This window comes from Hyperolius riggenbachi, chromosome 3 (genome assembly GCF_040937935.1).
Source record: "Hyperolius riggenbachi isolate aHypRig1 chromosome 3, aHypRig1.pri, whole genome shotgun sequence".
NCBI classification, from domain to species: Eukaryota; Metazoa; Chordata; class Amphibia; order Anura; family Hyperoliidae; genus Hyperolius; species Hyperolius riggenbachi.
Genome location: NC_090648.1, coordinates 397,986,373 through 398,014,185, shown reverse-complemented (window position 1 = coordinate 398,014,185; position 27,813 = coordinate 397,986,373). Strand labels below are relative to the sequence as shown.

The 27,813-nt window shown below is 45.6% G+C and overlaps 1 protein-coding gene across 6 annotated transcripts in view; it reads left to right on the top strand.

Annotated features, from left to right (window-relative positions):
• TENM2 (teneurin transmembrane protein 2) overlaps window positions 1-27,813 on the top strand; it is a 4,210,084-nt gene that overhangs the window by 4,057,951 nt on the left and 124,320 nt on the right. For 4 of the 6 annotated variants that reach the window (XM_068277420.1, XM_068277418.1, XM_068277419.1 and 1 more), the window contains one exon: window positions 16,026-16,156. The exons of the other annotated variants lie outside the window; for them this stretch is intronic. In XM_068277420.1, the coding sequence (XP_068133521.1) occupies window positions 16,026-16,156 (131 nt within the window). The remainder of the gene's footprint in view (window positions 1-16,025; window positions 16,157-27,813) is intronic. 6 annotated transcript variants of the gene reach the window in all.

Sequence of the window (27,813 nt, the reverse complement as noted above, 5' to 3'; positions counted from 1 at the left end):
CACACGGACCTCTGGACCCACTTCTCGAAGCTGCTGAGTATCTTTGCTTCGCTTCGATTCACTCAGTGGATCAACCCCCTGCTGCATTTTCTGGGCCGTGCCTGGGATAGCTTCTGATCCTGTTTAGGCATGCAACTGCGTGTACGGCGCAGTTGAAATTCAAAGTCCAAGAGATCCGCCACTGATTACCTCGAACTGCAGCCCGTGTGCTGGCTCATGCAGCCTCCCACGCACCACTTATCTTCTCGATAAGCCTGTCCGCGTCTGTCTTCTCCACTTGTTTCACTGTGGAATTTCTTTTATCTTTTATCTTCTGTCTATACTACGTTACATCTAGCTACCACATCTAACTAGGCCCTGAGGCCTTTCTAATATATACAGCATATATTATATCAGATTACATAAATAAAGGAAAGTAATTAGGGTTCCAGTCAGTAGATAGAGAGCAGGAAAGTAAGAGTGCCCTCCGTTGGCAAATCATGAACCTTAATACTGACCAGGAAAGAGTTAACTGTGTCATCATCTGAACCATCTATGATTGGTTCAGATCCATTGTGATGTCATGATACACACCTACTCAATTAGTATTCTATGAGCCCCCCAGTTGCAGGAATGTTATGTTTTATAAATATGTCCTATGTTGATTTAGGAGAAATAGGAGGCGCCCGTAGACATATATCAGTAGTAGGTAGTACGTTTATATGATAATAGGAAGGAAGGTTTCCTTGTTCCTACCTTATAGTAGTGAATCTCACACATAAGGTAGTAGTAAATACTTCTCAATTTTATTGAGGCACACATGACAACGCGTTTCTCGGCTACAGCCGCTTCATCAGGTCTGTGGGTGTGCCTTTAAGTGCAAATGACAATATTCAAGATAGACAGAAAACATTCGACACCAATAACCGTCAATATAAATATAAATATAAACAATATAAACAATAAAATATAATAAGACAATAGAATAGAGTCCATTGGTATAGACAACATGATTAGTAAATGATTGATAAAAATTATAAATGACAAAAACGAAAACAATAAAACAATAGGATATAATCCGGGATGGTGGTTATAAGTAGACACCGGTAGCTACCATAAGAGCAATAAATATATTGTATGACCCGATACTTCACAAGATCAGGTCTGAGGACCATAGATAGATCATTATATAATTGGGAAATTTAAAAAACGTTTGCGATATATATAGGACATGAAGATTTCAATAAAATTGTATAAATATATATATACATATACACACATAAAATACAGATGAAAAATAGCATGCATGATCTACTTATGCAAAAGAAAACAGTAGCTCAGAAAGTAAGTCTAAATGAGATAACCGTATGTGATATATTATAAAAAAATATAATATAAGAGGCGGCCATTAAAAGGGGAGGGGGCCAGTGAGTAGCTATGGCTATACTGGGCGGAATTTTACATAGGAGAATTGATTTGCGCTGCCCCGCATGCGCAGTAGAAGACTGTGCGGCCACATTTCCTATAGAATGATGCCGCTGGAGGTAAAATACTAAATATCTCCGCTCCCACACCGTTTACACTCCCCAAATTTTCAGGGTAGAGAGGGGACCCCCCGAACTACCTCTATACCAAATTGCAGCCCTCGAGACCCGCTGGTTCCTGAGATAGATTTCTCTATCTCCTGAACCAGCGGGTCTCGGGGGCTGCAATTTGGCATAAAGGTTGTTCGGGGGGGTCCCCTCACTACCCTCAAAATTTGGGGAGTGTAAGAGGTGTGGGAGCGGAGATATTTCGTATTTTATCTCCAGCAGCATCATTAACTTCACACTGAGCATGCGTGCTACTCGGTGTGGAAGGGAGCTTCCGGGCAGCGCAATCAGACATTACACCGTCCCGAGACCTTACCCGGCCTGTTAACAGATGACACTATGCGTCATCACTCTAGGACACACTCCGGCCACGGGCCACGCCCCCTGATCACGTCGGCCCGCTCCGCAATGATGCACACACAAGTTTTAAATAGGCGCCGCTGAACTGACAGCGTCCTTGGCGCCCAAGATAGCGACACTATTTCTAAGGTAAGCGTCTGCTCCCCGCTCCTGCATTATGTGTAGTCCTCTCTCCAGGATATGTGCTACATGGCCCCCACTTCCACCCAGCCCCTATTTAAATAATAAGGGCATACTTGCCCTGCCCGGATATACCCTCTGATATACTCTACATACTCTCTATAGGGCCCGCCTTCACTAAGAATTAATGTTATGGGCGTTTAAGGACCCTTATAGGCTATCCCACTACGAAATGTCTCTAAACAATTCTCCTATGTAAAAATCCGCCCAGTATAGCCATAGCTACTCACTGCCCCCTCCCCTTTTAATGGCCGCCTCTTATATTATATTATTTTATAATATATCACATACGGTTATCTCATTTAGACTTACTTTCTGAGCTACTGTTTTCTTTTGCATAAGTAGATCATGCATGCTATTTTTCATCTGTATTTTATGAGTGTATATGTATATATATATATATTTATCTAATTTTATTGAAATCTTCATGTCCTATATATATCGCAAACGTTTTTTAAATTTCCCAATTATATAATGATCTATCTATGGTCCTCAGACCTGATCTTGTGAAGTATCGGGTCATACAATATATTTATTGCTCTTATGGTAGCTACCGGTGTCTACTTATAACCACCGGGATCTATGGATTATATCCTATTGTTTTATTGTTTTCGTTTTTGTCATTTATAATTTTTATCAATCATTTACTAATCATGTTGTCTATACCAATGGACTCTATTCTATTGTCTTATTATATTTTATTGTTTATATTGTTTATATTTATATTTATATTGATGGTTATTGGTGTCGAATGTTTTCTGTCTATCTTGAATATTGTCATTTGCACTTAAAGGCACACCCACAGACCTGATGAAGCGGCTGTAGCCGAGAAACGCGTTGTCATTTGTGCCTCAATAAAATTGAGAAGTATTTACTACTACCGTACGTGTGAGATTCACTACTATAAGGTAGGAACAAGGAAACCTTCCTTCCTATTATCATATGAACGTACTACCTACTACTGATATATGTCTACGGGCGCCTCCTATTTCTCCTAAGTCTTTGCCACCCCTGTATAGGGGAGTGTACACTTGGAAGGTATCCAAGTGACCAACTTTTTACTTGGAGTTGCGACCTAACCCATTATCAGAAGCAAGGCCGAGTGAGGACGGTACTTCCTCACATGCGAGAAAGGTGGTTGCTTGTTATTAGCAACCCAATTTTGTGAGTATATCTCTGTTTAGATACTTATATCCTGGTGTCCCTTTGATAACACACCAGATCGGGCTCCCGGTCTCCCTGTGTCTTTTGTTTTTTTGTTTTTCTCAAGAATCAGCGTTCCTATGTTGATTGTTCCCGTAGTCCATTTGTCTGGGGCAGTGTAGGCCTAAGACCTTGGACTAGGAACATCTTCTCAGTATCTGCTTGTATCATCTGCTTGAAGCAGACACTGAGATGCTTCTGCCTGAATCACAAGAAACTCTATTTAAAGGTATACTCTGCGAACAAGCCTTTTACCTAAAACTCAGTCCAAATAACTGAGGCCTACTTAAATTATACCAGCAGCATAGGGATTTTCCACCGCTAGAGTGCAAATTCTGAAGAGGTTGTAAATGTAAAATTTGTAAAACATGCTTATGACTTAAATTGGAGTTTGCATACTGGAGTTTGTATATTGTGTATGTTACAGTTATTGGATTCATTAGGATACTTATACTTCGTTTGACTAGAAACAAAAAGCGAGGAGGAAGGGTAGAGTCTTTAATTTATAGCTAACAGACCTGTATGTTGGGGGCAGGACTACCCATTCGTATGCTGCCATGACTACAGCAGGAAAGGAAAATTACCGGTAGGTAAGTATACAATTATCCGTTATATATGCACACACACACACACACACACACATATATATATATATATATATATATATATATATATATATATATATATATATATATATATATATATACATATATATACACACACACACACACACACACACACACACACACACACACACACACACACACACACACACGTATATTTGTATGTATATTTGTATGTATATACAAATATATATATATATATATATTTGTATGTATATACAAATATACATATTTATACACTAAAATTAACAAATGTGCTTAAACAAAGTAAAGTGCTTAAAATGCTATTTTGCGTTTTAATGTTAAAACATTAAATAGTGTTTTAACATTAAAACGCTATTTAATGTTTTAACATTAAAAGGCAAAAAAGCGTTTTAAGCACTTCGGGCAGCCGCGCGCCAGAAAGTTACAGTTAACGGTAAATACTGATTTACCGTTGTTCTGTCTGGCATGCCAGAAGGGTGCATTGCTGCTGTGCGCTATTTTTCCCTGTCACGCCTGTGGCTACAGCAGCATCAGTCGTGGGCATGAGACTCTGTGCAGTAGTAATGGTTAATTTAGCAGATTTTTGTTTTTTTAATGACTCCCCAATTTATTAATATGCTCCTTATGAAGGCTTTGTGGGCTGCCCATATTGAAGTCGGTCTCACTTGTTTGGTTTTTTGAACTGGAAGAATTTCCTGATATTGGCCTCAATTCACTAAGCTTATCTTCTGTCTTTAATAACATTTCTAGAGTTATCACCATGGGGATAAGGCATGTAGTATGCAGGAAACATATTACCTCAGGCAAACCTAAAGTTAACTCTTCTGTCTTTAAGTTAAGGTGAGATCTCAAAAGTTAACTCTTCAATACTTAAAATAACTGCAGAATTCAGAAAATAACTCCAGAGGAGGTAACTTAAAGAGACACTGAAGCCAGTTTGAAAACGACTTTTTACCTTTTATTTATGTGAAGCATGTTTGCCCCTGTTAAAATGCAGCTATCCCGTGGCAGAACGAGGGGTCTTTACCCCCCAAATCCCCTGGGGCACACTGCGGGGAGCGGTTCCGTGAGAGGCAGAGCTTTTGGCTGTAGCTCTGCCTCTACACGCGTCGATCAACGCAGATCGCCGGCCATCTCAGTCTTCCTTCACTGAGAGGGACGGGGGAGAGAAGGAGATCCGCGGCTGATTGACGCACATGGAGGCAGAGCTGCAGCCGAAAGCTCTGCCTCCATGAGTAGCAAAATACACAACCAAGAAAGTCATGGATTTTGCAGGGGGGATTTGGGGGGTAAAGACCCCTCGTTCTGCCGCGGGATAGCAGCGTTTTAACAGGGTGTAATGCTATGTTTTTGGCATTGCTAAGGCCTCACACTCGACTCACACCAGCCTATAGGCCGGGTAAATACATAGCTTACAACTTCACACTGTATTAGGATATTTATTCAATTATTTACATTATTTACCGGTATAGCAGTGAATCATGGATAAGTAATAGAGTAAAGAATCAATACATTACCGGATATTGCATCATCACTCCGTATCGGGGGACCAGCGATCGTCAGGAGGCAGCGCATACACAACATCACACAACTCGTCAGTAGTGGAGAGTCCCATCAGAGCAAGGGAAATCTCTCTTTCTTATACTCATAGCTCCACCCATTTTCCCTATTGCATCTTGGGGATGCTCAGGCATGAGCCTTGCTATGATTGGATGACTTATAGTCAATATTCTCATGAACAGGACTAGTTCTAGTTAAGTCCTATGTGAACGTGCAATTCCTGAAACAGTTAATTCAGGGTTACGCGCTTATTGCAACACAATGTTATATAACCATATCATGTGCCACGCATGCTCAGTACTTGCTGTGATAGGATATAGTCGGCCATCAGCCTATCCACAACTTGGAAATATGATTCATCCCTCGTGATCACTGCGTGATCGCAGCGCAAGCAGCATGTTTTCATAACTTGTAGTAACCTCTTGGTCTGTCCATGGTTTTCTATGGAGAATTGTTCTTCACTAAAAGATACAAGATATGTCCTATCTGCCTACAGACTAGCTTGCTAATGTGTTTTTTTCCTAGCAACCAGTCATTCACACAAGCTCTTCAGACTTGTATCACATTCGGTCCTTAGTGATGACCATTAACATATGAAACTATGACAGCTTTTTCTTCTTACAACAGATCCCATATGCCACATAACAGTTCCATATGGATAGGATAACTATAACAATTATTACAATCAAAAGAGGATGAACCATCCACTTCATCATTGTTTCTGCTGATGGCGAATAACCCATAAATACATCCCACCAGTGGTGAGAGGTGGCATCTGCTATGGCAGAGCCCACTTTAACAATTTTGTTTGCAATCATGGTAGTACTGAGCTGGTGTACAATTATACTTCTATTCATATTTTTTAATAGCACTTTTCACTTTGTTAGATTTTTCAACAATCCGCTTTAGTTTAGTCAGGTTTAGATCCCAATTGGGAACTTCCAAATCCCGACTCTTCCAGGAGACCTTCGTATTTAACTGTAAATCAAGAGTTAACATGAAGGTCTCATTTTCCCATTGGAGCACAGTGATATTGTGTATGCATCCTGCAAAAGGCACCCTCATTTTAGGGACCACCTGACGATCTGTCACTACACATACCACGTGAGGTGTTATTTCCACCATCCAGCGGTATGTTATAGGCATTATGGTCCACTCACATTTGTTTACAGTGTTCTGTAACAAACAAGGTTCATATACAGTAAACTGTAACTTACATATTTTACTGTTTAAAGTATTATCACAAAAAGTCAAATCATGTGTTATGTTGCTGTCATCAATAACCTGTCCATAAAACGTAGGTACCCAGAAGTGCTGATCACCTTCCGGCCCAATCAATAATGGCAAAATAACATACTTACACATTATATTACTTTTAGTAACATTGTGAAGTGTTAATTGTCCCATGCAAAATATATCATTGCACATCACTTTAGGTGCTTTGATATCTATCCAGTGATCAGTTCTTATCATGGAACTGAACACGGTCCTCCAAACCTCCTCATTTCCAGTCAACAACATAGTTTAAAATAACTCTTTCTGTTGTTGCTGTTGTAAGGTTTGCATGGAACAGATAGTCCAGTTTACAATTCTAGTTATATCAACATCTGTTTCATACATAACAGAGGCACTTGCATTAATTAAGTCAAGCAAATCATCATCTATTTTAGCTTGCAATTTAAATGGCGCCCATATAGTTGGCATCCATTCAGCTTGTAAAGTTAAGACATCATTTATTTTACTTCCAGCGTTATGCAATCTATTTGCTAATGTTTCACTATCAAGACTATTAAGAGTTCCAGTCAATGTCCCATATCCTCCTAACAAAGTGTCATACCACTCTCTCCGTATTTGGTGTGGTTTAGAACAGTTTATGTATGGCAGCTGGAAACGTGCATGAATCACAGTCTTTTAGGCATGTTGCCCCACCTTTGCACAAGTGGAAGGTAGTCTCTATATATGCCCAGGGTCCACTTTAGCATCCATCATATCCACAAATATCAAAGTAGGCCCCACCGAGACATGTTCCATTGAAAGTAACATTGAGAACGTCACATGCTTGCCTAGCATTACAGGTAAAGTTTCTCTGTAGACAACTCTTGGTTTTATTTCCCCACACGAAAGTCACCGTGGATCCCCTGTATCGGTTACTCGAATACCTGAAGTCCATGCATTAACGCCACAGCTTTCCAACCACACGATACCAAGGATTCCAAGGACAATGCCATAGACATGGAGATCAATCTGCAAAAAACCCAAACAAGTGTGACTTATTCTTGCAAATAACATTTTTCCTGTGGGATATATTCCCACTTTTCCTGTTCTGGCCTCATTACCAGCAGAGTTCGGTCCTTGCCTACTGCAATCACATCTGCTGGAGGAGGCGGTCCTTGGGGATTCTGACCCACATTTTAGCCCCAACATTTACTGTATTAGTAGAACCAAAATATTCATCACCCTTTACTGATGGGCTTCCCTCTCTACAAATAAAGGAATTAGGGTCCCTTTACACTTAATCAGCTACTGTTAACTGTAATCAAAATAACAACTGATGTACAGTCCAGCGTCCGTGTCCCCCTATGGCCTCTTTCACACTATACACTGAAAAAAAATTGAAGTCTTTTCACAATGCATTGCCATTGGGGAAAAACAACAAAAAAACAAGAAAAAACAAAAACAAACAACAGCATGTTTTCATAACTTGTAGTAACCTCTTGGTCTGTCCATGGTTTTTTACAGAGAATGGTTCTTCACTAAAAGATACAAGATATGTCCTATCTGCCTACAGACTAGCTTGCTAATGTGTTTTTTCCCTAGCAACCAGTCATTCACACAAGCTCTTCAGACTTGTATCACACAGGGTAAAACATGCCTCACATAAATAAAAGGTAGAAAGCCGTTTTTAAACTGGCTTCAGTGTTTGTTTAACTACAGAGGAGATAACTTAACTACAGAGGAGGTAACTTAAAGTGGACCCAAATTAAAAATACAAGATTTCAGAAATAAAATCTATTTTCTAAATTATAATAATAAATAGCAGCCTTTTTTCAGCTGCATGAGGAAAAATATAAAATATTTTACATTTATTGGAGGAACCCCACCCTTCCTTTCAAATTGCTGGGATTTTTCCGGCAAACTGGTGGAGTAGATGGTGTCTGGCAATGGAGGAATTGCTAATGGTTGCTCCCAGTATAACCCTAGTCAGGGATGCTCAGCAGAGCTCAAATATTTGAGTAGCTCGAATATTCAAGCTCTTTTTCAGCTATTCGAGCTCGGTATTCGAGCTCGAATAGCTGCAGCAATTCGAATGGGCTATTCGAGTTCACTCGAATATCCCATTCACTATTTGAGCTATTCGAACAAACAGCGGTATTCGAGCTCTAATACCGAGCTCGAATAGCGTCATAGCCCAGATTGATGTCCTTAGAGCCAATCAGAGGGCTCCCTGGCCCTTTTTTCAGCTGCATGAGGAAAAATATAAAATATTTTACATTTATTGGAGGAACCCCACCCTTCCTTTCAAATTGCTGGGATTTTTCCGGCAAACTGGTGGAGTAGATGGTGTCTGGCAATGGAGGAATTGCTAATGGTTGCTCCCAGTATAACCCTAGTCAGGGATGCTCAGCAGAGCTCGAATATTTGAGTAGCTCGAATATTCAAGCTCTTTTTCAGCTATTCGAGCTCGGTATTCGAGCTCGAATAGCTGCAGCAATTCGAATGGGCTATTCGAGTTCACTCGAATATCCCATTCACTATTTGAGCTATTCGAACAAACAGCGGTATTCAAGCTCTAATACCGAGCTCGAATAGCGTCATAGCCCAGATTGATGTCCTTAGAGCCAATCAGAGGGCTCCCTGGCCCTCTGACGGCAGCCAATCACAGAGGTGGACCCTGGCCAGCCCCTACCCTATAAATAGCGGCCGCCATGTTAGGTTTTTCCGTCCTTGCTTGAGACTTGTACAGAGAGAGATCTGCTCCTTTTTGCTTTGGCTTAGCAAGTGCTCTATTGTGGTCAATCACCTAGCGTTTTTGCTCACATACACCTGCTATACACACCTATATTGTTGTTAGCTAGATAGAGATTGTATTTTAGTTAGTAGTTTGTGTGTTACATAGAGACAGCTGCTGCTGCAGGCAAGCTTACACAGCTTTAGGCCTCAGGGCCTTGCCTGTGTGGGCAGCTGTCCTCCTGACTGTACTCTGTTTATTTCTCATCTATTTCTGCTGTGTATTCTACCCTGTGTTGTCCTTTAATTAGTACTGATTATTGTATTTTGTAGTTGTACTGTACTAGGGACACTCACTGTCATTGTTCATAGGCTAGCTCCTGCGTGTGTGTGTGCGTGCACTGTCTGTAGTGTACAGTACACACACTCTATTTCCTTCTACTGAATCATCTGATTACTACTGATTATTGTATATTACTACTGATTATTGTATTTTCTAGTTGTACTAGTATACTAGGGGACACACTCACTGTTCACTGTTCACACTCACTGATTAATGATTATTGTATTTTGTATTTGTACTGTACTAGTAATCACTTAGCGATCTAATCACTTAGTGATTAGTGTCACCTCACCCACCAACCCACTCCATTAAAGTACCCCACTTTTTCACCCGCCCTTTTAAGAAAACTTTTTTGTTTACGCCCAAAACATCTAAGATGTCTGGAAGTGGCAGCCAGCGCGGTTTGGGCAAGGGGAAGGGCAGCAAGGGAATCAGGAGGAGAGGGAGCAGCATTGTGGCAAGCCGCGCCACCATACACAGTTCCGCAGCAGCAGCAGCTGCGTCAGTGGCTAACATTCCGCCTATAACCACTGGCCGTGGACCCCTTGGGTGCCCAGCAGGACCATCTGCAACTCACGCTGCAGAGACACAGCAGCAGCAGCGTGTAGTACCTGCTCCTATTTTCCTCCAGCCGGGTCGGAAACGTCCCATTGAGGAAAAGGATGCAGCCACTGTGATGCAACTGATGACGGAGGATGAGCAGCCCGCCATCAGCTCTGCATCCGAGGCCTCCACCCTCACCACCACCACCACCCCTGTTCGCAGCAGCCACCCAGCAGGGCCTGGGGAGGAGGCCAGTTCACCGTCACAAGTTGGCCACCTGTCATTCAGCAGTGTTTTGACCCCAGGCATCATGAGTGAATTGTCTGCTGTTGTTGGCGATTTTGAGGAGGAGATGCTGATGGGCACTTTGGGGGAGGAGGGATTGGACAGCAAGACTGTGGCGACAGTCAAGCAGCCCATCCATGCATCAGGAGAGGAGTTTGGGGGGTCATCATCCCAGCAGGCAGGGGCGTAGCAATAGGGGGTGCAGCGGTAGCGACCCCATCGGGGCCCTTGGGCCAGAGGGGCCCCGAAGGGCCCTCCCTCAACTACAGTATTAGCACTCTATTTGTCCTGTGCTCATAATAATCACTTTTATAGGTGCTATGGATAGCAGTAATCATTAACAAGCTGTTCCCCATCCCCTTCTTTCACCTCTGACACTGTAGTAGCCATTGGCAAGTTTGGTGTGCCGTATCAGTTGTTATGTATAGAGTGCTAGGGGGGCCCCATTGTAAAACTTGCATCGGGGCCCACAGCTCCTTAGCTACGCCACTGCCAGCAGGACATGTTTCAGGAGGGGGAGAATGATGATGATGATGATGACAGGGTGACGGACAAAGACTGGGTGCCACCACCAGCACCTGGGGATGTCATCATCATCAGCTCTGAGGAGGAGGAGGAGGATGCACTTGTGGGCCTTGCAAGGAGGAGCAGCAGCAGTAGGCAGGTCCCACAGCCTGCTGGTGTCTCAGGCTCAGCAGCAGCAGCAGCAGCATCTGCCAGTACCACCACCAGCCGCACCCAAGCCCCCCCCCCCCCCAACCACCACAGGGAGACAGGCAGCAGCGTCTCCAGTCTGTAGGGGGTTTTTCACGTCACCAATCTGGCAATTTTTCACCATGCCCACAGTTGACAGCAAGTACGCCACTTGCAACCACTGTCAGCGGAAGTTGAGCAGAGGTGCAGACCCCTTAAAGTTCAGCACCAGCTCTCTTATAAACCATCTTGCTGCTAAACATTACCACCAGCATGAGGAGTTCAAGAGGCTGAAGGCATCTGGTGCTGGCAGTGGCACCACACCCAGCACTGCACAGCCCTCAGCAGCAGCAGCAGCGACAGCAGCCACCCGCCCTCCTGCTCCTCCAGCACCACCAGCAGGAGTGCGGAAATGCACTGCTCCTCCCCCCTCTGCAACTCCTGCCGCCGACACTGAGGTCTCCGCTGATTCCCGTACTAGCAAAAGGTGACGCCAGAGCCTTTTGAGCGAGTCCTTCCAGGGGGTGTTTAGGGCTCTGCCTCCCAGCAGCCGTCGCGTGCGGCAGCTGAACGGCTTGCTGGCACGGGCCATGTGCTCCCAACTCCTGCCGCACACGCTCGTGCAGGAGGGGAGCGACATGCGTGCGCTGCTTGCTTGTGCAGCCCCAGACTGGCAGCTCCCCAGCAGACACTTCTTCGCCCGCCAGGTCATGCCTGCACTGCACCGCTTTGTGATGGCCAATGTGGAGCGAGGGCTTGAGCACGCGGTTGGTGAAAGGGTCCACGTCACCATGGACTCCTGGAGCAGCCGCTTCGGGACAGGTTGCTACCTGTCCTTCACTGTCCACTGGGTCAGCTTGGTGGAAGGGGGTGAGGATGGGAGAGCAGCAGCGGGCACAGCAGCAGTAGCAACACAGTGGGTGGTGCCACCCCGCAGGGTCAGGGGAACTGCAGCAGGTTCCTCCGATCCTCTGCCATCCTCCGGCACACCTGGCCAAACCCCCCGCCTCAGCAGCAGCGTGAAGCCACGCCACTGCCAAGCGCTGCTGCAGTTGGTCAGCCTTGGGAAGACCAAACTGACGGCAACCCATGTGTTGGCCAAACTCCAGGAGCAGGAGAGGATTTGGCTGACCCCCAGAGGCCTCAGAGTCGGAGAGGTGGTGGCCAACAATGGGGCCAATCTGGTTGCCGCAATCGACAGGGGAAACCTGACCCACATCCCCTGTCTTGCCCACGTGCTGAACCTGGTGGTGCAGAAGTTCTTGCGCACCTACCAGTTCGATGCAGTTCGCTGGAAACGGCAAGGAATGTTGTGCGTCACTTCGGGAGCTCACCTGCAGCCTCTGTGAGCCTGGAAGACGTGCAAAAGGAGCTGGAGCTGCCACGCCATCGGCTGATCCTTGACGTTCCAACTCGCTGGAACTCCACCCTGGCAATGTTGGAGCATCTGGTTGAACAGAAGCACGCTGTCAACCAGTACCTTGCCCTGGCCACTGTGTCCACCGCTCAGAAAAGGGACAAGACCAGCAACATCCCATCCATCGTCCCCGGTGACGACTGGGGGCACATGCAGCAGGTGTGCTTAGTGCTGGCTCCCTTTCTGCAGGCCACCAACATGGTGAGCAGGGACCATGCTATGGTGTGCGAGTGGGTGCCCCTGGTTTGTCTGCTGAACAGGGCCCTCGATGCTTTGCTGGAACAGGGAGCGGCAGCCTTGGCCCAGCAGGAGCGGCATGCAGCTGCACAGTCCACCTCTGAGGGGGAGGAGGAGGACTTGGTGGAGGTCCCTGACCTTGCTGCTGATGAGGGGGATCAGCACAGTGCAGCTGAGTTGGTGCAGGGGTGAAGAGAGGATAAGGCGGCAGAGGAGGAGGATGAGGACAGCATTGCCGTCGATGTGCCAGCACACGTGGCCCGCCTCTTCCCAATGGCAGCGCACATGCTGACGTGCCTGCGCAGGGACCCCAGGGTGATCCAGATGAAGCAGAGGGAGGACATCTGGATCAGCATGATGTTGGACCCGCGCCTCAAGGGGAAGTTGAGCCAGTTCCTGCCTCCTGCAGGAGGAGACCCAGCGCAACAAATAAGGAGCTTGCAGCAGGCCCTTGTTGAGCGCTTGGAGGAAGCCTTCCCCCAGCCTTCCACCCCCACTGTCCAGCCAGCACAGAGGCAGCAACAGGTGCCTGCATCCAGCAGCAAGCGCACCACAGACCTGCTGTCTCTCAGCAACGAGCTCTACAGGACTGTAGAGGCTCCAGCAGTGACTAGAGAGGAGGTGCATGCAGCAGCATCCTCCTCCGGTCACAGCCAGCGCCTGACCCGCATGGTGGCTGACTACATGGGGTCCTACAGCGGGCTTGACAGCGATGCCCCTGTTGATCCCATAGAGTATTGGGTCAAGCGCCTGGAGATCTGGAGCGAGCTGGCGCAGTACGCCCTGGAAGTGCTATCCTGTCCCCCTTCCAGCATGCTGTCCGAGCGCTGCTTCAGTGCAGCTGTTGGCGTGGTCACCGAGAAACGCTCACGTCTGTCTCACAAGTCTGTGGACAGACTGACGTTTCTCAAGATGAACCAGGCGTGGGTGGAAGGCGAGTTCCTGGCCCCTGTTGTCGGCGGGAGGGGGACATGAACTGGCTGCCGTAACCATCGTTAATATGCCTTACCACCCTTTGCCACCTCCTGGCTCCTGCTCACTAAGCCAGCCTGGTTCAGTTTGACTATCACGTCGCCTGTAGCCACACATTTTACACCTACAGTGGGCTGCTGTGTACTGCCCTTCTGCTGTCTGTCTGTGTTTCCCGCTGCCAGGGTACACAGATTTACCTTCTGCTGCCACTCTGCCACCAGCTATTACGTCCAACAATAGCTAGATCTGTGTAATTTGCTGTAAAAAAAAAAAAAAAAACTTAAAAAAAAAAGCTTTAATTTTTCTGAGGTGCCCGGGTTGAAAACTGTGTTGTCCCAGTTGTGTATTGGACACGATGTGGGCTGCACGACCGCTGTCTGGGACCGCCTGTTGTGTTTATTCACAGCCCTGGTATCACCTCTAGGTACCAGGGCTATTATGTCACGCTGCCTGCCTCATTGACTGCCTGCTGCCACACACTCATCCTCCTCTTCCTCCTCCTGCTGCTGAATTTACCTCCTGCTGTCTGTGTGTTTCCACTGCCAGGGAGCACATACAATGGCGCTTCCACCATGCGCCACCAGCTATTGATTACGCTCAAAAATAGCTGCATTTCTTTAAAAAAATATATATATACTTTTGAATACTTTGTGATATTATTTTTAGAGGTGTCCGGGTTGAAAACTGTGTTGTCCCAGTTGTGTATTGGACATGATGTGGGCTTCACGACCGCTGTCTGGAACCTCATGCTGTGTATTTACGGCCTGGTACCACCGCGAGGTACCACAGCCTATTATGTCTCGCTGCCTGCCTCATTGACTGCCTGCTGCCACACATTCATCCTCCTCCTCCTGCAGCTGAATTTACCTCCTGCTGTCTGTGTGTTTCCACTGCCAGGGAGCACATACAATGGCGCTTGCACCATGCGCCACCAGCTATTTATTACGCTCAAAAATAGCTGCATTTCTTTAAAAAAAAAGATATAGAAGAGAAAGGAGTAAAGAAGAAAAAAAGAAGAAGAAGAAGATATAGAAGAAGAAGAAGAAGATATAGAAAAAGAAGAAGAAGAAGATATAGAAGAAGAAGAAGAAGAAGAAGATATAGAAAAAGAAGAAGAAAAAGAAGATATAGAAAAATAATAATAAGAAGAAGATATAGAAAAAGAAGAAGAAGAAGATATAGAAGAATAAGAAGATATAGAAGATTTAGAAGAAGATTTAGAAGAAGATTTAGAAGAAAAAGAAGAAGAAGAAGAAGAAGATATAGAAGATAAAGAATAAGGAGAAGAAGAAGAAGATATAGAAGATAAAGAAGAAGAAGAAGAAGTATATACAGTATTGAACAGAATTTTGGACACACCTTCTCATTCAAACTTTTTTTTGTATTATTTTTTAAAGGAACATCCCCACATAATCACTTGCTGTTGTTACTTGGAAAAAAGGATGTCTCTTGCATCATTCACCCCCAAAACAAGTGTTGGAAGCTATTTAAGGCTAATTTGAATAGTCAGCTCGAATAATGAGCTCGAATACCGACTCGAATAGTGAGCTTGAATACCGAGGTCGAATCGAATAGTAAAAAATATGCGACTCGAATATTCGACCTAACTTGAATAATTTACTATTCGAATTCAACCTAACTCGAATAATAAAAAGGGGTATCCGAGCATCCCTGACCCTAGTTATGAAAAGAGAAGGGTGAAAAGCATGCACTGAAATGCTCATAGTCTTGAAGGAGTGTTTATTTATCTTTCTATGTGTCAGAGTGCTGCAACTAAATATTTTGAATTAAAAAAATGTTTGGTTTGGGTCCGCTTTAAGGAATGGAGAGATAAGATAACTCTCTCACTGTGTGGAGGTAAGTTTTATCTTGCCTTATTATCATGGTCTTAGGGAATTGAGGCCATTGGTATGCATCTTTAAGTACTTTGCAGTACTAGTCGGAGTCTTCAAGGCATGCCTATGAGAGGTGCTCGGAGTCCCTTTAAACTTCATAATATCATCTCTAGCAGAGTTTCAGTGTGCAGGAAAAAATAAAGTAGAATTAAATATCTGTTCAATACCAATGGAAATAATGTGATGACTAATATTTTTTTATCTTAATAGATGTACAAAGCTGGCTGGTGATGTTTGGATTTCAACTGAGCAACATCATTCCAGGCTTTCTAAGGTCCAAACTACACTTTGTGCCACCCCCCTTTGAACTGACAGAGAGTCAAGAATGTGAAAATGGGCAGGTAAGCTTATTTTCAGTCTTCTTGCATGGCCCTAAGTAATATTGGAAATCAGTGTTAATTCATCAAACTTTTAGTATCTTTAGCATCTCTTTCAGCTTTTAATTTTATGACTTTTATGACTCAACCTTATTTTTTTCCCCAGCTCAGCTCTTGTGACATGTGCATATCAAAAAAGCTGAGTTAGTATATATCACAAGAGCTGAGTTGGAAAAAAAATAATGGTCGGACTGACCTTAAAGAAAACCTGTAACAAAGAAAATCTACCCTTGGGGGTACTCTCCTCGGGTGGGGGAGGCCTCCGGATCCTATCAAGGCTTCCCTCGTCCAATTGTGTCCCAAGGCGGTGGCAAAAAAGCTCCAGGAACAGCGGGATGAAAATATTTACCTTCTCGGCTCCAGTGCAGGCGCAGTATCGGCTCTCCGCTCGGAGATAGGCGGAAATAGTCGATCGCTGTTGGGCCGCTCTACTGCGCAACTTTTTGTTGTTGTTTTTTTTTTTTTAATAAATGTTATTGGCGCTAATAAATAAAGTAAGATAGATTAATTGATTCGGTTGACCAACAATGATGCAAACGTAATTACCTAACCTAAGTGGGTACCTGGTGAACCTTGTATGAGATGGCTGGGAAGACTCAACTTTATAATGACATGAAGCACCAATGAGAAAAGATTAGCATTCATTTGGCTCCCGATCATTCATATAAAAAATACTCTATGTGCGGACATTTTTTTGGGTGTATGCATTAAGCAGGATTACATGCATAGTCTTACTGTATGATGAGTACAGCAGAATGAACTAAGTTGCATGCAATGCATTTGCTCTACTCATCATATGTATGCAGGGCTGGATTAACCCACTAAGCACCTCAAGTATCTGCTTGGGGCCCCAGTCAGAGTTTAAGAGGCCCCAGAAGCACATAATCAGGCAGATCAGCTGGTATATAATGACCTATCTGTGCGGCTCTTTTCGCCTCCTCTTCAAGTCTCTCATGAACGCGCTGTGTTTTGTGCCGCCCCTTTCCTCCACTCTTCCACTGAGGGGTGGAGCTCACAGCAGAGCAGGAGACTCGAAGAGGGTATGGAGAGTGCAGGCATCATGGGCGGACAGGTAGTTATTGAACAGCTGCTCTGCTACTAGGTTGAACGTTTTGTGCTGTATGGCTGCTTTTCTGCACACTGTCCCAGTCTCTTCTTTTCCCACTAGCAACATTCTTGTTTTTTTAAGTCCTGGGCTCTCTCCTCTTCTCTTCTCGCAGTGCATCTAGGAGGAGGAAGGCTGTCCTGCAAAGTGTCTCTGTCCTCCTCTGCATCATCATAGCAAGCATCGCTGAGAATCTGTGAAAACACCCTGTAAAAGCCATGGGAAACATGGCTTAACATCTTAGTAAGGGGGCTTTTAGGACCATTGTAGTCCCTTACACACTCCAATGAGTTCTGGGTCACCATGAGCTTGCTGGTTAGTCTGTCCCTCTTAAAAGCCATGGGGGAAGGGTAATAAGAGCTGGCTGTGTGTTCCTGACATGCAGAATTCAGTTCACCACTTGCTGTCAGTGCTATATTCCAGCCTTGTGAGTCAGAGTCTGCAAAAACTGTTTTTTGTTCTACAAATATGTTAAATAACAATTTTGTGCATGTTGTGTTGCAGAAATAGTGTTTACTATCTGTTTTGGAACTTCCAACATAAATGGATTATTTTGGGTTTGTTGATTGCTGAATATACTGTAGTATTGCAGCTGTTGTTGTTATAGCAGCTACAGGAAGAAATCTCCGCCCTCACCTCACTACATAATCTGCAGCTTGCAAATGAACTGAATACATTTTATTGCAGGTTTGACACTAGCAACAAAAGCCAAACACACCAAGTCAATTCGCATAATTTCCATCTCTGCAGCAGGAAAACTGAACACTCTTCCTGCCAGCCAACGTCTCCACCCCCTGCGGTTCCTCAGCAACTACACAACACAGGAGGCCAGACACAATCTATTGACCTGTCCCTAGATGCACATGCTCTAACAATATGCCAATCAGATGTAAGCAGACTCTTCAAAAGACAAAACACTAGGAAAGCAATGGGTCCAGACTCTATCTCTGCGAAATGCCTGAAGCTCTGTGCCGAACAATTAGCTCCTCTCGAACTCTCAATTGTTCCAGACTGTTTTAAAAGGTCAACTATTGTACCAATCCCAAAAAATTCAAAACCTACATGTTTAAATGATTACAGGCCTATTGCCCTGACATCATTGGTCATGAAAGCATTCGAAAAACTGTTAATGGCTTACCTGAAATCTATCACAGATCCCCTGCTGGACTCTCTGCAATTTGCCTACAGGCCTAATAGATCTGCAGATGATGCCGTGAACATGTGTATGCATTATGTACTACAGCATCTAGACACCCCAGGAACCTACACCAGGATTTTATTTATCGATTACAGCTCTGCATTTAATACCATAATGCCATCTCTGCTACACAGCAAGCTCTCCCAGCTACACATACCTGAATCCATCTGCAAATGGATAACCGAGTTACTAACCGATAGGAGACAGCGTGTTAGACTTGGTAAACACACATCAAGCTCTCTGACCATCAGTACTGGTGCACCCCAGGGCTGTGTGCTTTCCCCACTGCTCTACTCACTGTACACCAATGACTGCATCTCCACAGATCCATCTGTTAAGGTTCTGAAGTTTGCAGATGACACAACAGTAGTTGGTTTCATACAAAACGGGGATGAATCTGCATACAGGCAGGTGCTGGGACAGCTTTCCTCCTGGTGCAGCAGCAACAACTTGGAACTAAACGCTCTCAAAACCATGGAGATGATAATAGATTTTAGGAGATCCCCCCCCCAGCACCTCCCCTTAACCATAAATGGATCCACAATAACCCAGGTAGAGTCATTCAAGTTTCCTGGGTCCATGATCTCACACAACCTAAAATGGAATAACAATACGGCCACTATTGTCAAGAAAGCGCAACAGAGGATGTACCTTCTACGGCAGCTGAAAAAGTTTGGCCTACCTCAAAATTTAATGGTGCAGTTCTACACTGCAATTATTGAATCCACCATAACATCATCTATGACTGTATGGTTCAGCTCCTGCTAAGCATTAGAAAAGGGGAGGCTGCAGCGCATCATCCGAACAGCGGAAAGGATAATTGGCTGTAGCTTACCTTCCCTGCAGGATCTTTATGCTAGCAGGTGCAGAAAAAGAACAACCAAAATTGCCTCTGACCCCACTCACCCAGCTCACTCCATCTTCCAGTGCATGCCTTCAGGAGTAAGATTCCGGTCAATCGCTACCAAAACCTACAGACACAGGAACAGCTTTTTTCCTCAAGCGGTAGCCATACTTAATGCTGAACCACGTTAGAGTTGCTAAGACTTGATAGTAATCAGCACAGAACTGTAAATGAACAATTTTCACATTGCTTACTGCCACTATACTTATAATGTCCTTGACTTGTAATATACACACTGTCTGCCCTTGTATTGTTTTTGTTTGTGTTTGTTAAGCAACTGCCAAGACAAATTCCTTGTAGGTGCAAACTTACTTGGCGAAATAAAATTGATTCTTCTTCTTCTTCTTCTTGGATCTGTTTAAAGCACCTAGAATGATTTAAAAAAAAAAAAAAACTTCCCCATAAGTGTGTGCCATTGAGGTGAGCGTCATAACTTAGCTACGGGGTGCTGCGCCTCTGGTCTATCGTCACACACATCTGATCTATCGTCCCACACTGGCATCCACATTTGTCTCCACAGACTGAACGCACAGTGCAGCATTCTCATTTTCCCAGTGAAGGTGTGCGTGTGCTGGGAGATAAAGTACATGAATTCAAGTCCAGTTTTTGCATCCATGGACTATATCTCCCGGCATGCACTGCGGCAGGAAGTGGAACGCATATACTCCTTTGCCCAGAAGAAGAAAATGTGGCACTGTGCGGCCAGTCTGTAGAGAAGATGGTGCATCCCATGGGTACAAGAGGCCACAGGAGTGGCTCCCCCCAGGTAGGTAATGGTGTCCACCACCACCATTGGCACACTACATTACAAACATCCCTTATGGGGAGCTTCATTTTAACAAAAAAAAATATTTCATGTGCTAAGTCAGCTTTAAAGGTTTTGTATGGGAACCCAGGACCCTGCTTTCCCTTTTTTGAAAGGGACGATTGTCTTGTTTGAGTCTTTTTCAGGACTGATCTGCATATATGTGTACTGTAAATATATCTAACTAAAAAAATATTTTAGAGCCTCAAAATGTAAAGCAAACCAGAAGTGAGAAAATGTATTTCAAGCTTTATATAGAGAAGGCTATGGATAACATAGAGCCTTCCTGTTCCTATGTGCGGCCTGTCAATCCAGCAACATTCTCCAATAGAGGAATTCCACCAAATATCTAGTTATGTCCCTGATTAGTTCAGAGGATGAGTGTATCATTACTGCTCATGTGCGGGGCTGGACTTGCACATGCACAGAAGGGATGCGCTCATCTTTCTGGAGAGCTTTTTCATTGAGCGGCACAAATAGCTTTACCAGAGGGCAGCGCTGAAATGACAGGCCAGATGGAGGCTCTAAGCTATCCACAGCCTTCTCTCTACTAAAGTATCAAATCTGGACTCACACTCACGAATTTGACTTTTTTCCGTGAATGAGGCAATCATGGCTAAACACGGCCGTGATCACAGAATAGCGTTTAAGCTATTATTAAAACCCCCATACATGCTACAATCCCCCAAACGGCACGGATTATAAAGGTGATAATGGGGCTACAACTTAAACAAAAAAATACCAAAAAGAACTTTCAGTTTTTGGGAAAATGGATTTTAAAGTTAAATCAACACTTTAAATGAGGCTATTAATTGGTAATAATTTGTTTTAAACAGAGAAATACACTTAAATCAATCACAGAGGTGATGGCGAGTACCAATGGCACCTGGCGGTGGTGGTACCACTGAAGGAGGATGAGTGGACAATGCCACAAAAACACCCAGAGAGGTTTTTGTAAATGTTTTTTTTTGGTTTGTTTTTTGTTTCCTGCATCGATAGCAATGACATGGCAGCAAAGTTGTCCGATAAATAAGCCCAAAAAATTGTAGCATCCATGGACCCTGGTGGTGGGTACACAGACTGCTGTTGTCATTCAATACGACACGAGAGGCGGCAGCAGGAGGACTAAGCAGCACTCTGCGGCAGCACAGGAAAAAAGTATGGCACCTCAATGGCGGCACCACAGCACGATAAATCAGCCTAAAAATTGTAGGTATCCGTGGACCCTGGCATTGGGAATGCAGACTTAAGTATTACATTCCAACATCAGCAGCAGGAGGAGGACTAAGGACTCAGCAGTAACAGCACAGAAAGGCATGGCCCCTCATTGGTGGCACCACAGCATGAGAATTGTGCCCAAATATTGTAAGTATCCGTGGACCTTGGAAGTAGGAACACAGGCTTATGTATTAAATTCCAACATCGGCAACAGCAGGAGGAGGACTAAGGACTCAGCAGCAGCACAGAACGGCATGGCCCCTCATTGGTAGCACAACAGCATGAGAATTGTGCCCAAGATTCTAAGTATCCGTGGACCCTGGCAATGAGAACACAGACTTAAAGGATACCCGAACTGACATGTGACATGATGAGATAGACATGTGTATGTACAATGGCTAGCACACAAATAACTATGCTGTGTTCCTTTTTTTCTTTCTCTGCCTGAAAGAGTTAAATATCAGGTATGTAAGTGGCTGACTCAGTCCTGACTCAGACAGGAAGTGACTACAGTGTGACCCTCACTGATAAGAAATTCCAACTATAAATCACTTTCCTAGCCGAAAATAACTTCTGAAAGCAAGAAAAAGATAAAAAGGGAAATTTCTTATCAGTGAGGGTCACACTGTAGTCACTTCCTGTCTGAGTCAGGACTGAGTCAGCCACTTACATACCTGATATTTAACTCTTTCAGGCAGAGAAAGAAAAAAAGGAACACAGCATAGTTATTTGGATGCTAGGCACTGTACATACACATGTCTATCTCATCATGTCACATGTCAGTTTCGGTATCCTTTAAGTATTAAATTCCAACATCAGCAGCAGGAGGCAGAGGACTAAGGACTCAGCAGCAGCAGCAGCACAGAAAGGCATGGCCCCTCATTGGTGGCACCAGAGCACGAGAATTGTGCCCAAAAATTGTAAGTATCTGTGGACCCTGGCAGTGGGAACATAGACTTAAAGAGACTCTGTAACAAATTTTTCAGCCTTAGTTCTTCTATCCTATAAGTTCCTATGCCTGTTCTAATCTGCTCTGGCTTACTGCAGTCTTTCCTAACTGCACTGTCTCTGTAATAAATCAATGTATCTTTCCTCTGTCCTGTTTGTCGGGCTAAAGCTTGATTGTGTGGAATGTGCAGGGCTGCTTGTGATTGGTAGAAGCGATACACACCCTCTGCAGGCCCCCTGCATACTCTGAATGACTCATACACTATGCTTAGCTGAGCCTATTAGAAGCTGGTTAGTTTGTTTGTAAACACTGCCTAAAACTGTTAATTACAAGCCAGGATTGCAGCAGAGAGTGGCAGAAACAGCACAGAGGGGCACAGGAGAAAATAATGAATAGAATGGTATGCTTTTTATTGTAAGAATATTAGAGTACAGATTCTCTTTAAGTATTGAATTCCAACATCAGCTGCAGAAGGAGGAGGACTAAGGACTCAGCAGTAGCAGCACAGAAAGTCATGGCCCCTCATTGGTGGCACCACAGCACGAGAATTGTGCCCAAAAATTGTATGCATCCGTGGACCCTGGTGTTGGGAACACAGACTTAAGTATTAAATTCCAACATCAGCAGCAGGACTCAGAAGGAAGGGGGACTAAGGACTAGTGGTGCTCAAATACCCCTTTTCAAAATTCGAGTTAGGTCGAATTTGAATAGTAAATTATTCGAGATCAGTCGAATATTCGAGTCGAATAATTTTTACTATTCGATTCGACCTCGGAATTCGAGCTCACTATTCGAGACGGTATTCGAGCTCATTATTCGAGCTGACTATTCGAAATGGCCTTAAATAGCTTAAAACACTTGTTTTGAGGGTGAATGATGCAAGAAACCTCTTTTTTTTCCAAGTAACAACAGCAAGTGATTATGTGGGGATGTTCCTTTAAAAAAAAAAAGTTGAAAAGAGAAGTTGTGTCCAGAAATTTGTTCAGTACTGTATATACTTCTTCTTCTTCTTCTTCTTCTTTATCTTCTATATCTTCTTCTTCTTCTTCTTCTTCTTCTATATCTTCTTCTTCTATATCTTCTTCTATATCTTCTTCTTTTATATTGTCTTCTTCTTCTTCATCTTCTTCATCATCATCTTCTTCTTCTTCATCTTCTTTTTCTTCATCTTCTTCATCTTCTTCTTCATCTTCTTCATCTTCTTCTTCTTCTTCATCTTCTTCATCTTCTTCATCTTCTTCTTCTTCATCTTCTTCATCTTCTTCTTCTTCTTCATCATCTTCTTCTTCTTCATCTTCTTCATCTTCATCTTCTTCATCTTCTTCGTCTTCTTCTTCTTCATCATCTTCTTCTTCTTCTTCATCTTCTTCTTCTTCATCATCTTCTTCTTCTTCTTCATCTTCTTCTTCTTCTTCTTCATCATCTTCATCTTCTTCTTCTTCATCTTCTTCATCTTCATCTTCTTCATCTTCTTCTTCTTCTTCTTCATCTTCTTCATCTTCTTCATCTTCATCTTCTTCATCTTCTTCTTCTTCATCTTCTTCTTCATCATCTTCATCTTCTTCTTCATCTTCTTCTTCTTCATCATCTTCATCTTCTTCTTCTTCTTCTTCTTCTTCATCTTCTTCTTCTTCTTCTTCTTCTTCTTCTTCTTCTTCTTCTTCTTCTTCTTCTTCTTCTTCTTCTTCTTCTTCTACTTCTTCTTCTACTTCTTCTTCTTCTTTATCTTCTTCTTCTTCATCTTCTTCTTTATCATCTTCTTCTTTATCTTCTTCTTCTTTATCTTCTTCATCTTTATCTTCTTCATCTTTATCTTCTTCATCTTTATCTTCTTCATCTTTATCTTCTTCATCTTTATCTTCTTCATCTTTATCTTCTTCATCTTTATCTTCTTCACTTATTTCTCTTTTCAAATTTTTTTTTTTAAAGAAATGCAGCTATTTTTGAGCGTAACAAATAGCTGGTGGCGCACGCATGTTGGAAGCGCCATTGTATGTGCTCCCTGGCAGTGGAAACACACAGACAGCAGGAGGTAAATTCAGCAGCAGGAGGAGGAGGATGAGTGTGTGGCAGCAGGCAGTCAATGAGGCAGGCAGCGTGACATAATAGCCCTGGTACCTAGCGGTGATACCAGGGCTGTAAATAAACACAGCAGGCAGGAGGTCCCAGACAGCGGTCGTGCAGCCCACATTGTGTCCAATACACAACTGGGACAACACAGTTTTCAACCCGGGCACCTCAGAAAAATTAAACCTTTTTTTTTTTTTTATGGTTTTGTAGTTTTGTTTTTACAACCAATTACACAGATATAGCTATTTTTTGACGTAATAGCTGGTGGCAGAGTGGCAGCAGAAGGTAAATCTGTGTACCCTGGCGTTGGGAAACACAGACAGACAGCAGCATCAGCAGGAGGAATGGAGGAGTAGTGTGAGTGTGGCAGCAGGCAGGCAGCGTGACATAATAGCCCTGGTACCTAGCGGTGATACCAGGCCGTAAATGAACACAACAGGAGGTCCCAGACAGCGGTCGTGCAGCCCACATCGTGTCCAATACACAACTGGGACAACACAGTTTTCAACCCGGGCACCTCAGAAAAATTAAACCTTTTTTTTTTTTTAATGGTTTTTTGGTTTTGTTTGTAAAACAAATTACACAGATATATAGCTATTGTTTGACGTAATAGCTGGTGGCAGAGTGGCAGCAGAAGGTAAATCTGTGTACCCTGGCAGTGGGAAACACAGACAGACAGCAGAAGGGCAGTACACAGCAGCCCACTGTAGGTGTAAAATGTGTGGCTGCAGGCGACGTAATAGTCAAAGTGAACCAGGCTGGCTTAGTGAGCAGGCGCCAGGAGGTGGTAAAGGGTGGTAAGGCACATTAACGATGGTTCTTAGCCAGTTCATGTCCCCCTCTCGCCGACAACAGGGGCCAGGAACTCGCCTTCCACCCACGCCTGGTTCATCTTGAGAAACGTCAGTCTGTCCACAGACTTGTGAGACAGACGTGAGCGTTTCTCGGTGACCACGCCACCAGCTGCACTGAAGCAGCGCTCGGACAGCACGCTGGAAGGGGGGCAGGACAGCACTTCCAGGGCGTACTGCGCCAGCTCGCTCCAGATCTCCAGGCGCTTGACCCAATACTCCATGGGATCAACAGGGGCATCGCTGTCAAGCCCGCTGTAGGACCCCATGTAGTCAGCCACCATGCGGGTCAGGCGCTGGCTGTGACCGGTGGAGGATGCTGCTGCATGCACCTCCTCTCTAGTCACTGCTGCCGGAGCCTCTACAGTCCTGTAGAGCTCGTGGCTGAGAGACAGCAGGTCTGTGGGGCGCTTGCTGCTGGATGCAGGCACCTGCTGCTGCCTCTGTGCTGGCTGCTGGACAGTGGGGGTGGAAGGCTGGGGGAAGGCTTCCTCCAAGCGCTCAACAAGGGCCTGCTGCAAGCTCCTTATTTGTTGTGCTGGGTCTCCTCCTGCAGGCGGCAGGAACTGGCTCAACTTCCCCTTGAGGCGTGGGTCCAACATCATGCTGATCCAGATGTCCTCCCTCTGCTTCATCTGGATCACCCTGGGGTCTCTGCGCAGGCACGTCAGCATGTGCGCTGCCATTGGGAAGAGGCGGGCCACGTCTGCTGGCACATCGACGGCAGTGCTGCTGTCCTCATCCTCCTCCTCTGCCTCGTCAGCCTCATCCTCTCTCCACCCCCGCACCAACTCAGCTGCACTGTGCTGATCCCCCTCATCAGCAGCAAGGTCAGGGACCTCCACCAAGTCCTCCTCCTCCTCCCCCTCAGAGGTGGACTGTGCAGCTGCTTGCCGCTCCTGCTGGTCCAAGGCTGCCGCTCCCTGTTCCAGCAAAGCATCGAGGGCCCTGTTCAGCAGACAAACCAGGGGCACCCACTCGCAGACCATAGCATGGTCCCTGCTCACCATGTTAGTGGCCTGCAGAAAGGGAGCCAGCACTAAGCACACCTGCTGCATGTGCCTCCAGTCATAATCGGGGACGATGGACGGGATGTTGCTGGTCTTGTCCCTTCTCTGAGCGGCGGAAACAGTGGCCAGGGCAAGGTACTGTTTGACAGCGCGCTTCTGTTCAACCAGACGCTCCAACATCGCCAGGGTGGAGTTCCAGCGAGTCGGAACGTCAAGGATCAGCCGATGGCGTGGCAGATCCAGCTCCTTTTGCACGTCTTCCAGGCTCGCACAGGCTGCAGCCGAGCGCCGGAAGTGACGCACAACGTTCCTTGCCGTTTCCAGCAGTTCGCCCATCCCCTGGTAGGTGCGCAAGAACTTCTGCACCACCAGGTTCAGCACGTGGGCAAGACAGGGGATGTGGGTCAGGTTTCCCCTGTCTATTGCGGCAACCTGATTGGCCCCATTGTCGGCCACCACCTCTCCGACTCTGAGGCCTCTGGGGGTCAGCCAAATCCTCTCCTGCTCCTGGAGTTTGGCCAACACATGGGTTGCCGTCAGCTTGGTCTTCCCAAGGCTGACCAAGTGCAGCAGTGCTTGGCAGTGGCGGGCCTTCACGCTGCTGCTGAGGCGGGGGGTTTGGCCAGGTGTGCCGGAGGATGGCAGAGGATCGGAGGAACCTGCTGCAGTTCCCCTGACCCTGCGGGGTGGCACCACCCACTGTGTTGCTGCTGCTGCTGTGCCCGCTGCTGCTCTCCCATCCTCACCCCCTACCACCAAGCTGACCCAGTGGACAGTGAAGGACAGGTAGCGGCCTGTCCCGAAGCGGCTGCTCCAGGAGTCCATGGTGACGTGGACCCTTTCACCAACTGCGTGCTCCAGCCCTCGCTCCACATTGGCCATCACAAAGCGGTGCAGTGCAGGAATGGCCTTGCGGGAGAAAAAATGTCTGCTGGGGAGCTGCCAGTCTGGGGCTGCACAAGCAAGCAGCGCACGAATGTCGCTCCCCTCCTGCACGAGCGTGTACGGCAGGAGTTGGGAGCACATGGCCCGTGCCAGCAAGCCGTTCAGCTGCCGCACGCGACGGCTGCTGGGAGGCAGAGCCCTAACCACCCCCTGGAAGGACTCGCTCAAAGGGCTCTGGCGTGGCCTTTTGCTGGCACGGGAATCAGCAGACACAGCGGAGGAGGCCACTGAGGACTGGCTGCCAGAACAGGCCTCAGTGTCGGTGGCAGGAGTTGCAGAGGGGGGAGGAGCAGTGCGTTTCCGCACTCCTGCTGGTGCTGCTGGAGGAGCAGGAGGGCGGGTGGCTGCTGTTGCTGCTGCTGCTGAAGGCTGTGCAGTGATGGGTGTGGTGCCACTGCCAGCACCAGATGCCTTCAGCCTCTGGAACTCCTGATGCTGGTGGAAATGTTTCGCAGCAAGGTGGTTGATGAGCGAGCTGGTGCAGAACTTTAAGGGGTCTGCACCTCTGCTCAACTTCCGCTGACAGTGGTTGCAAGTGGCGTACTTGCTGTACACTGTGGGCATGG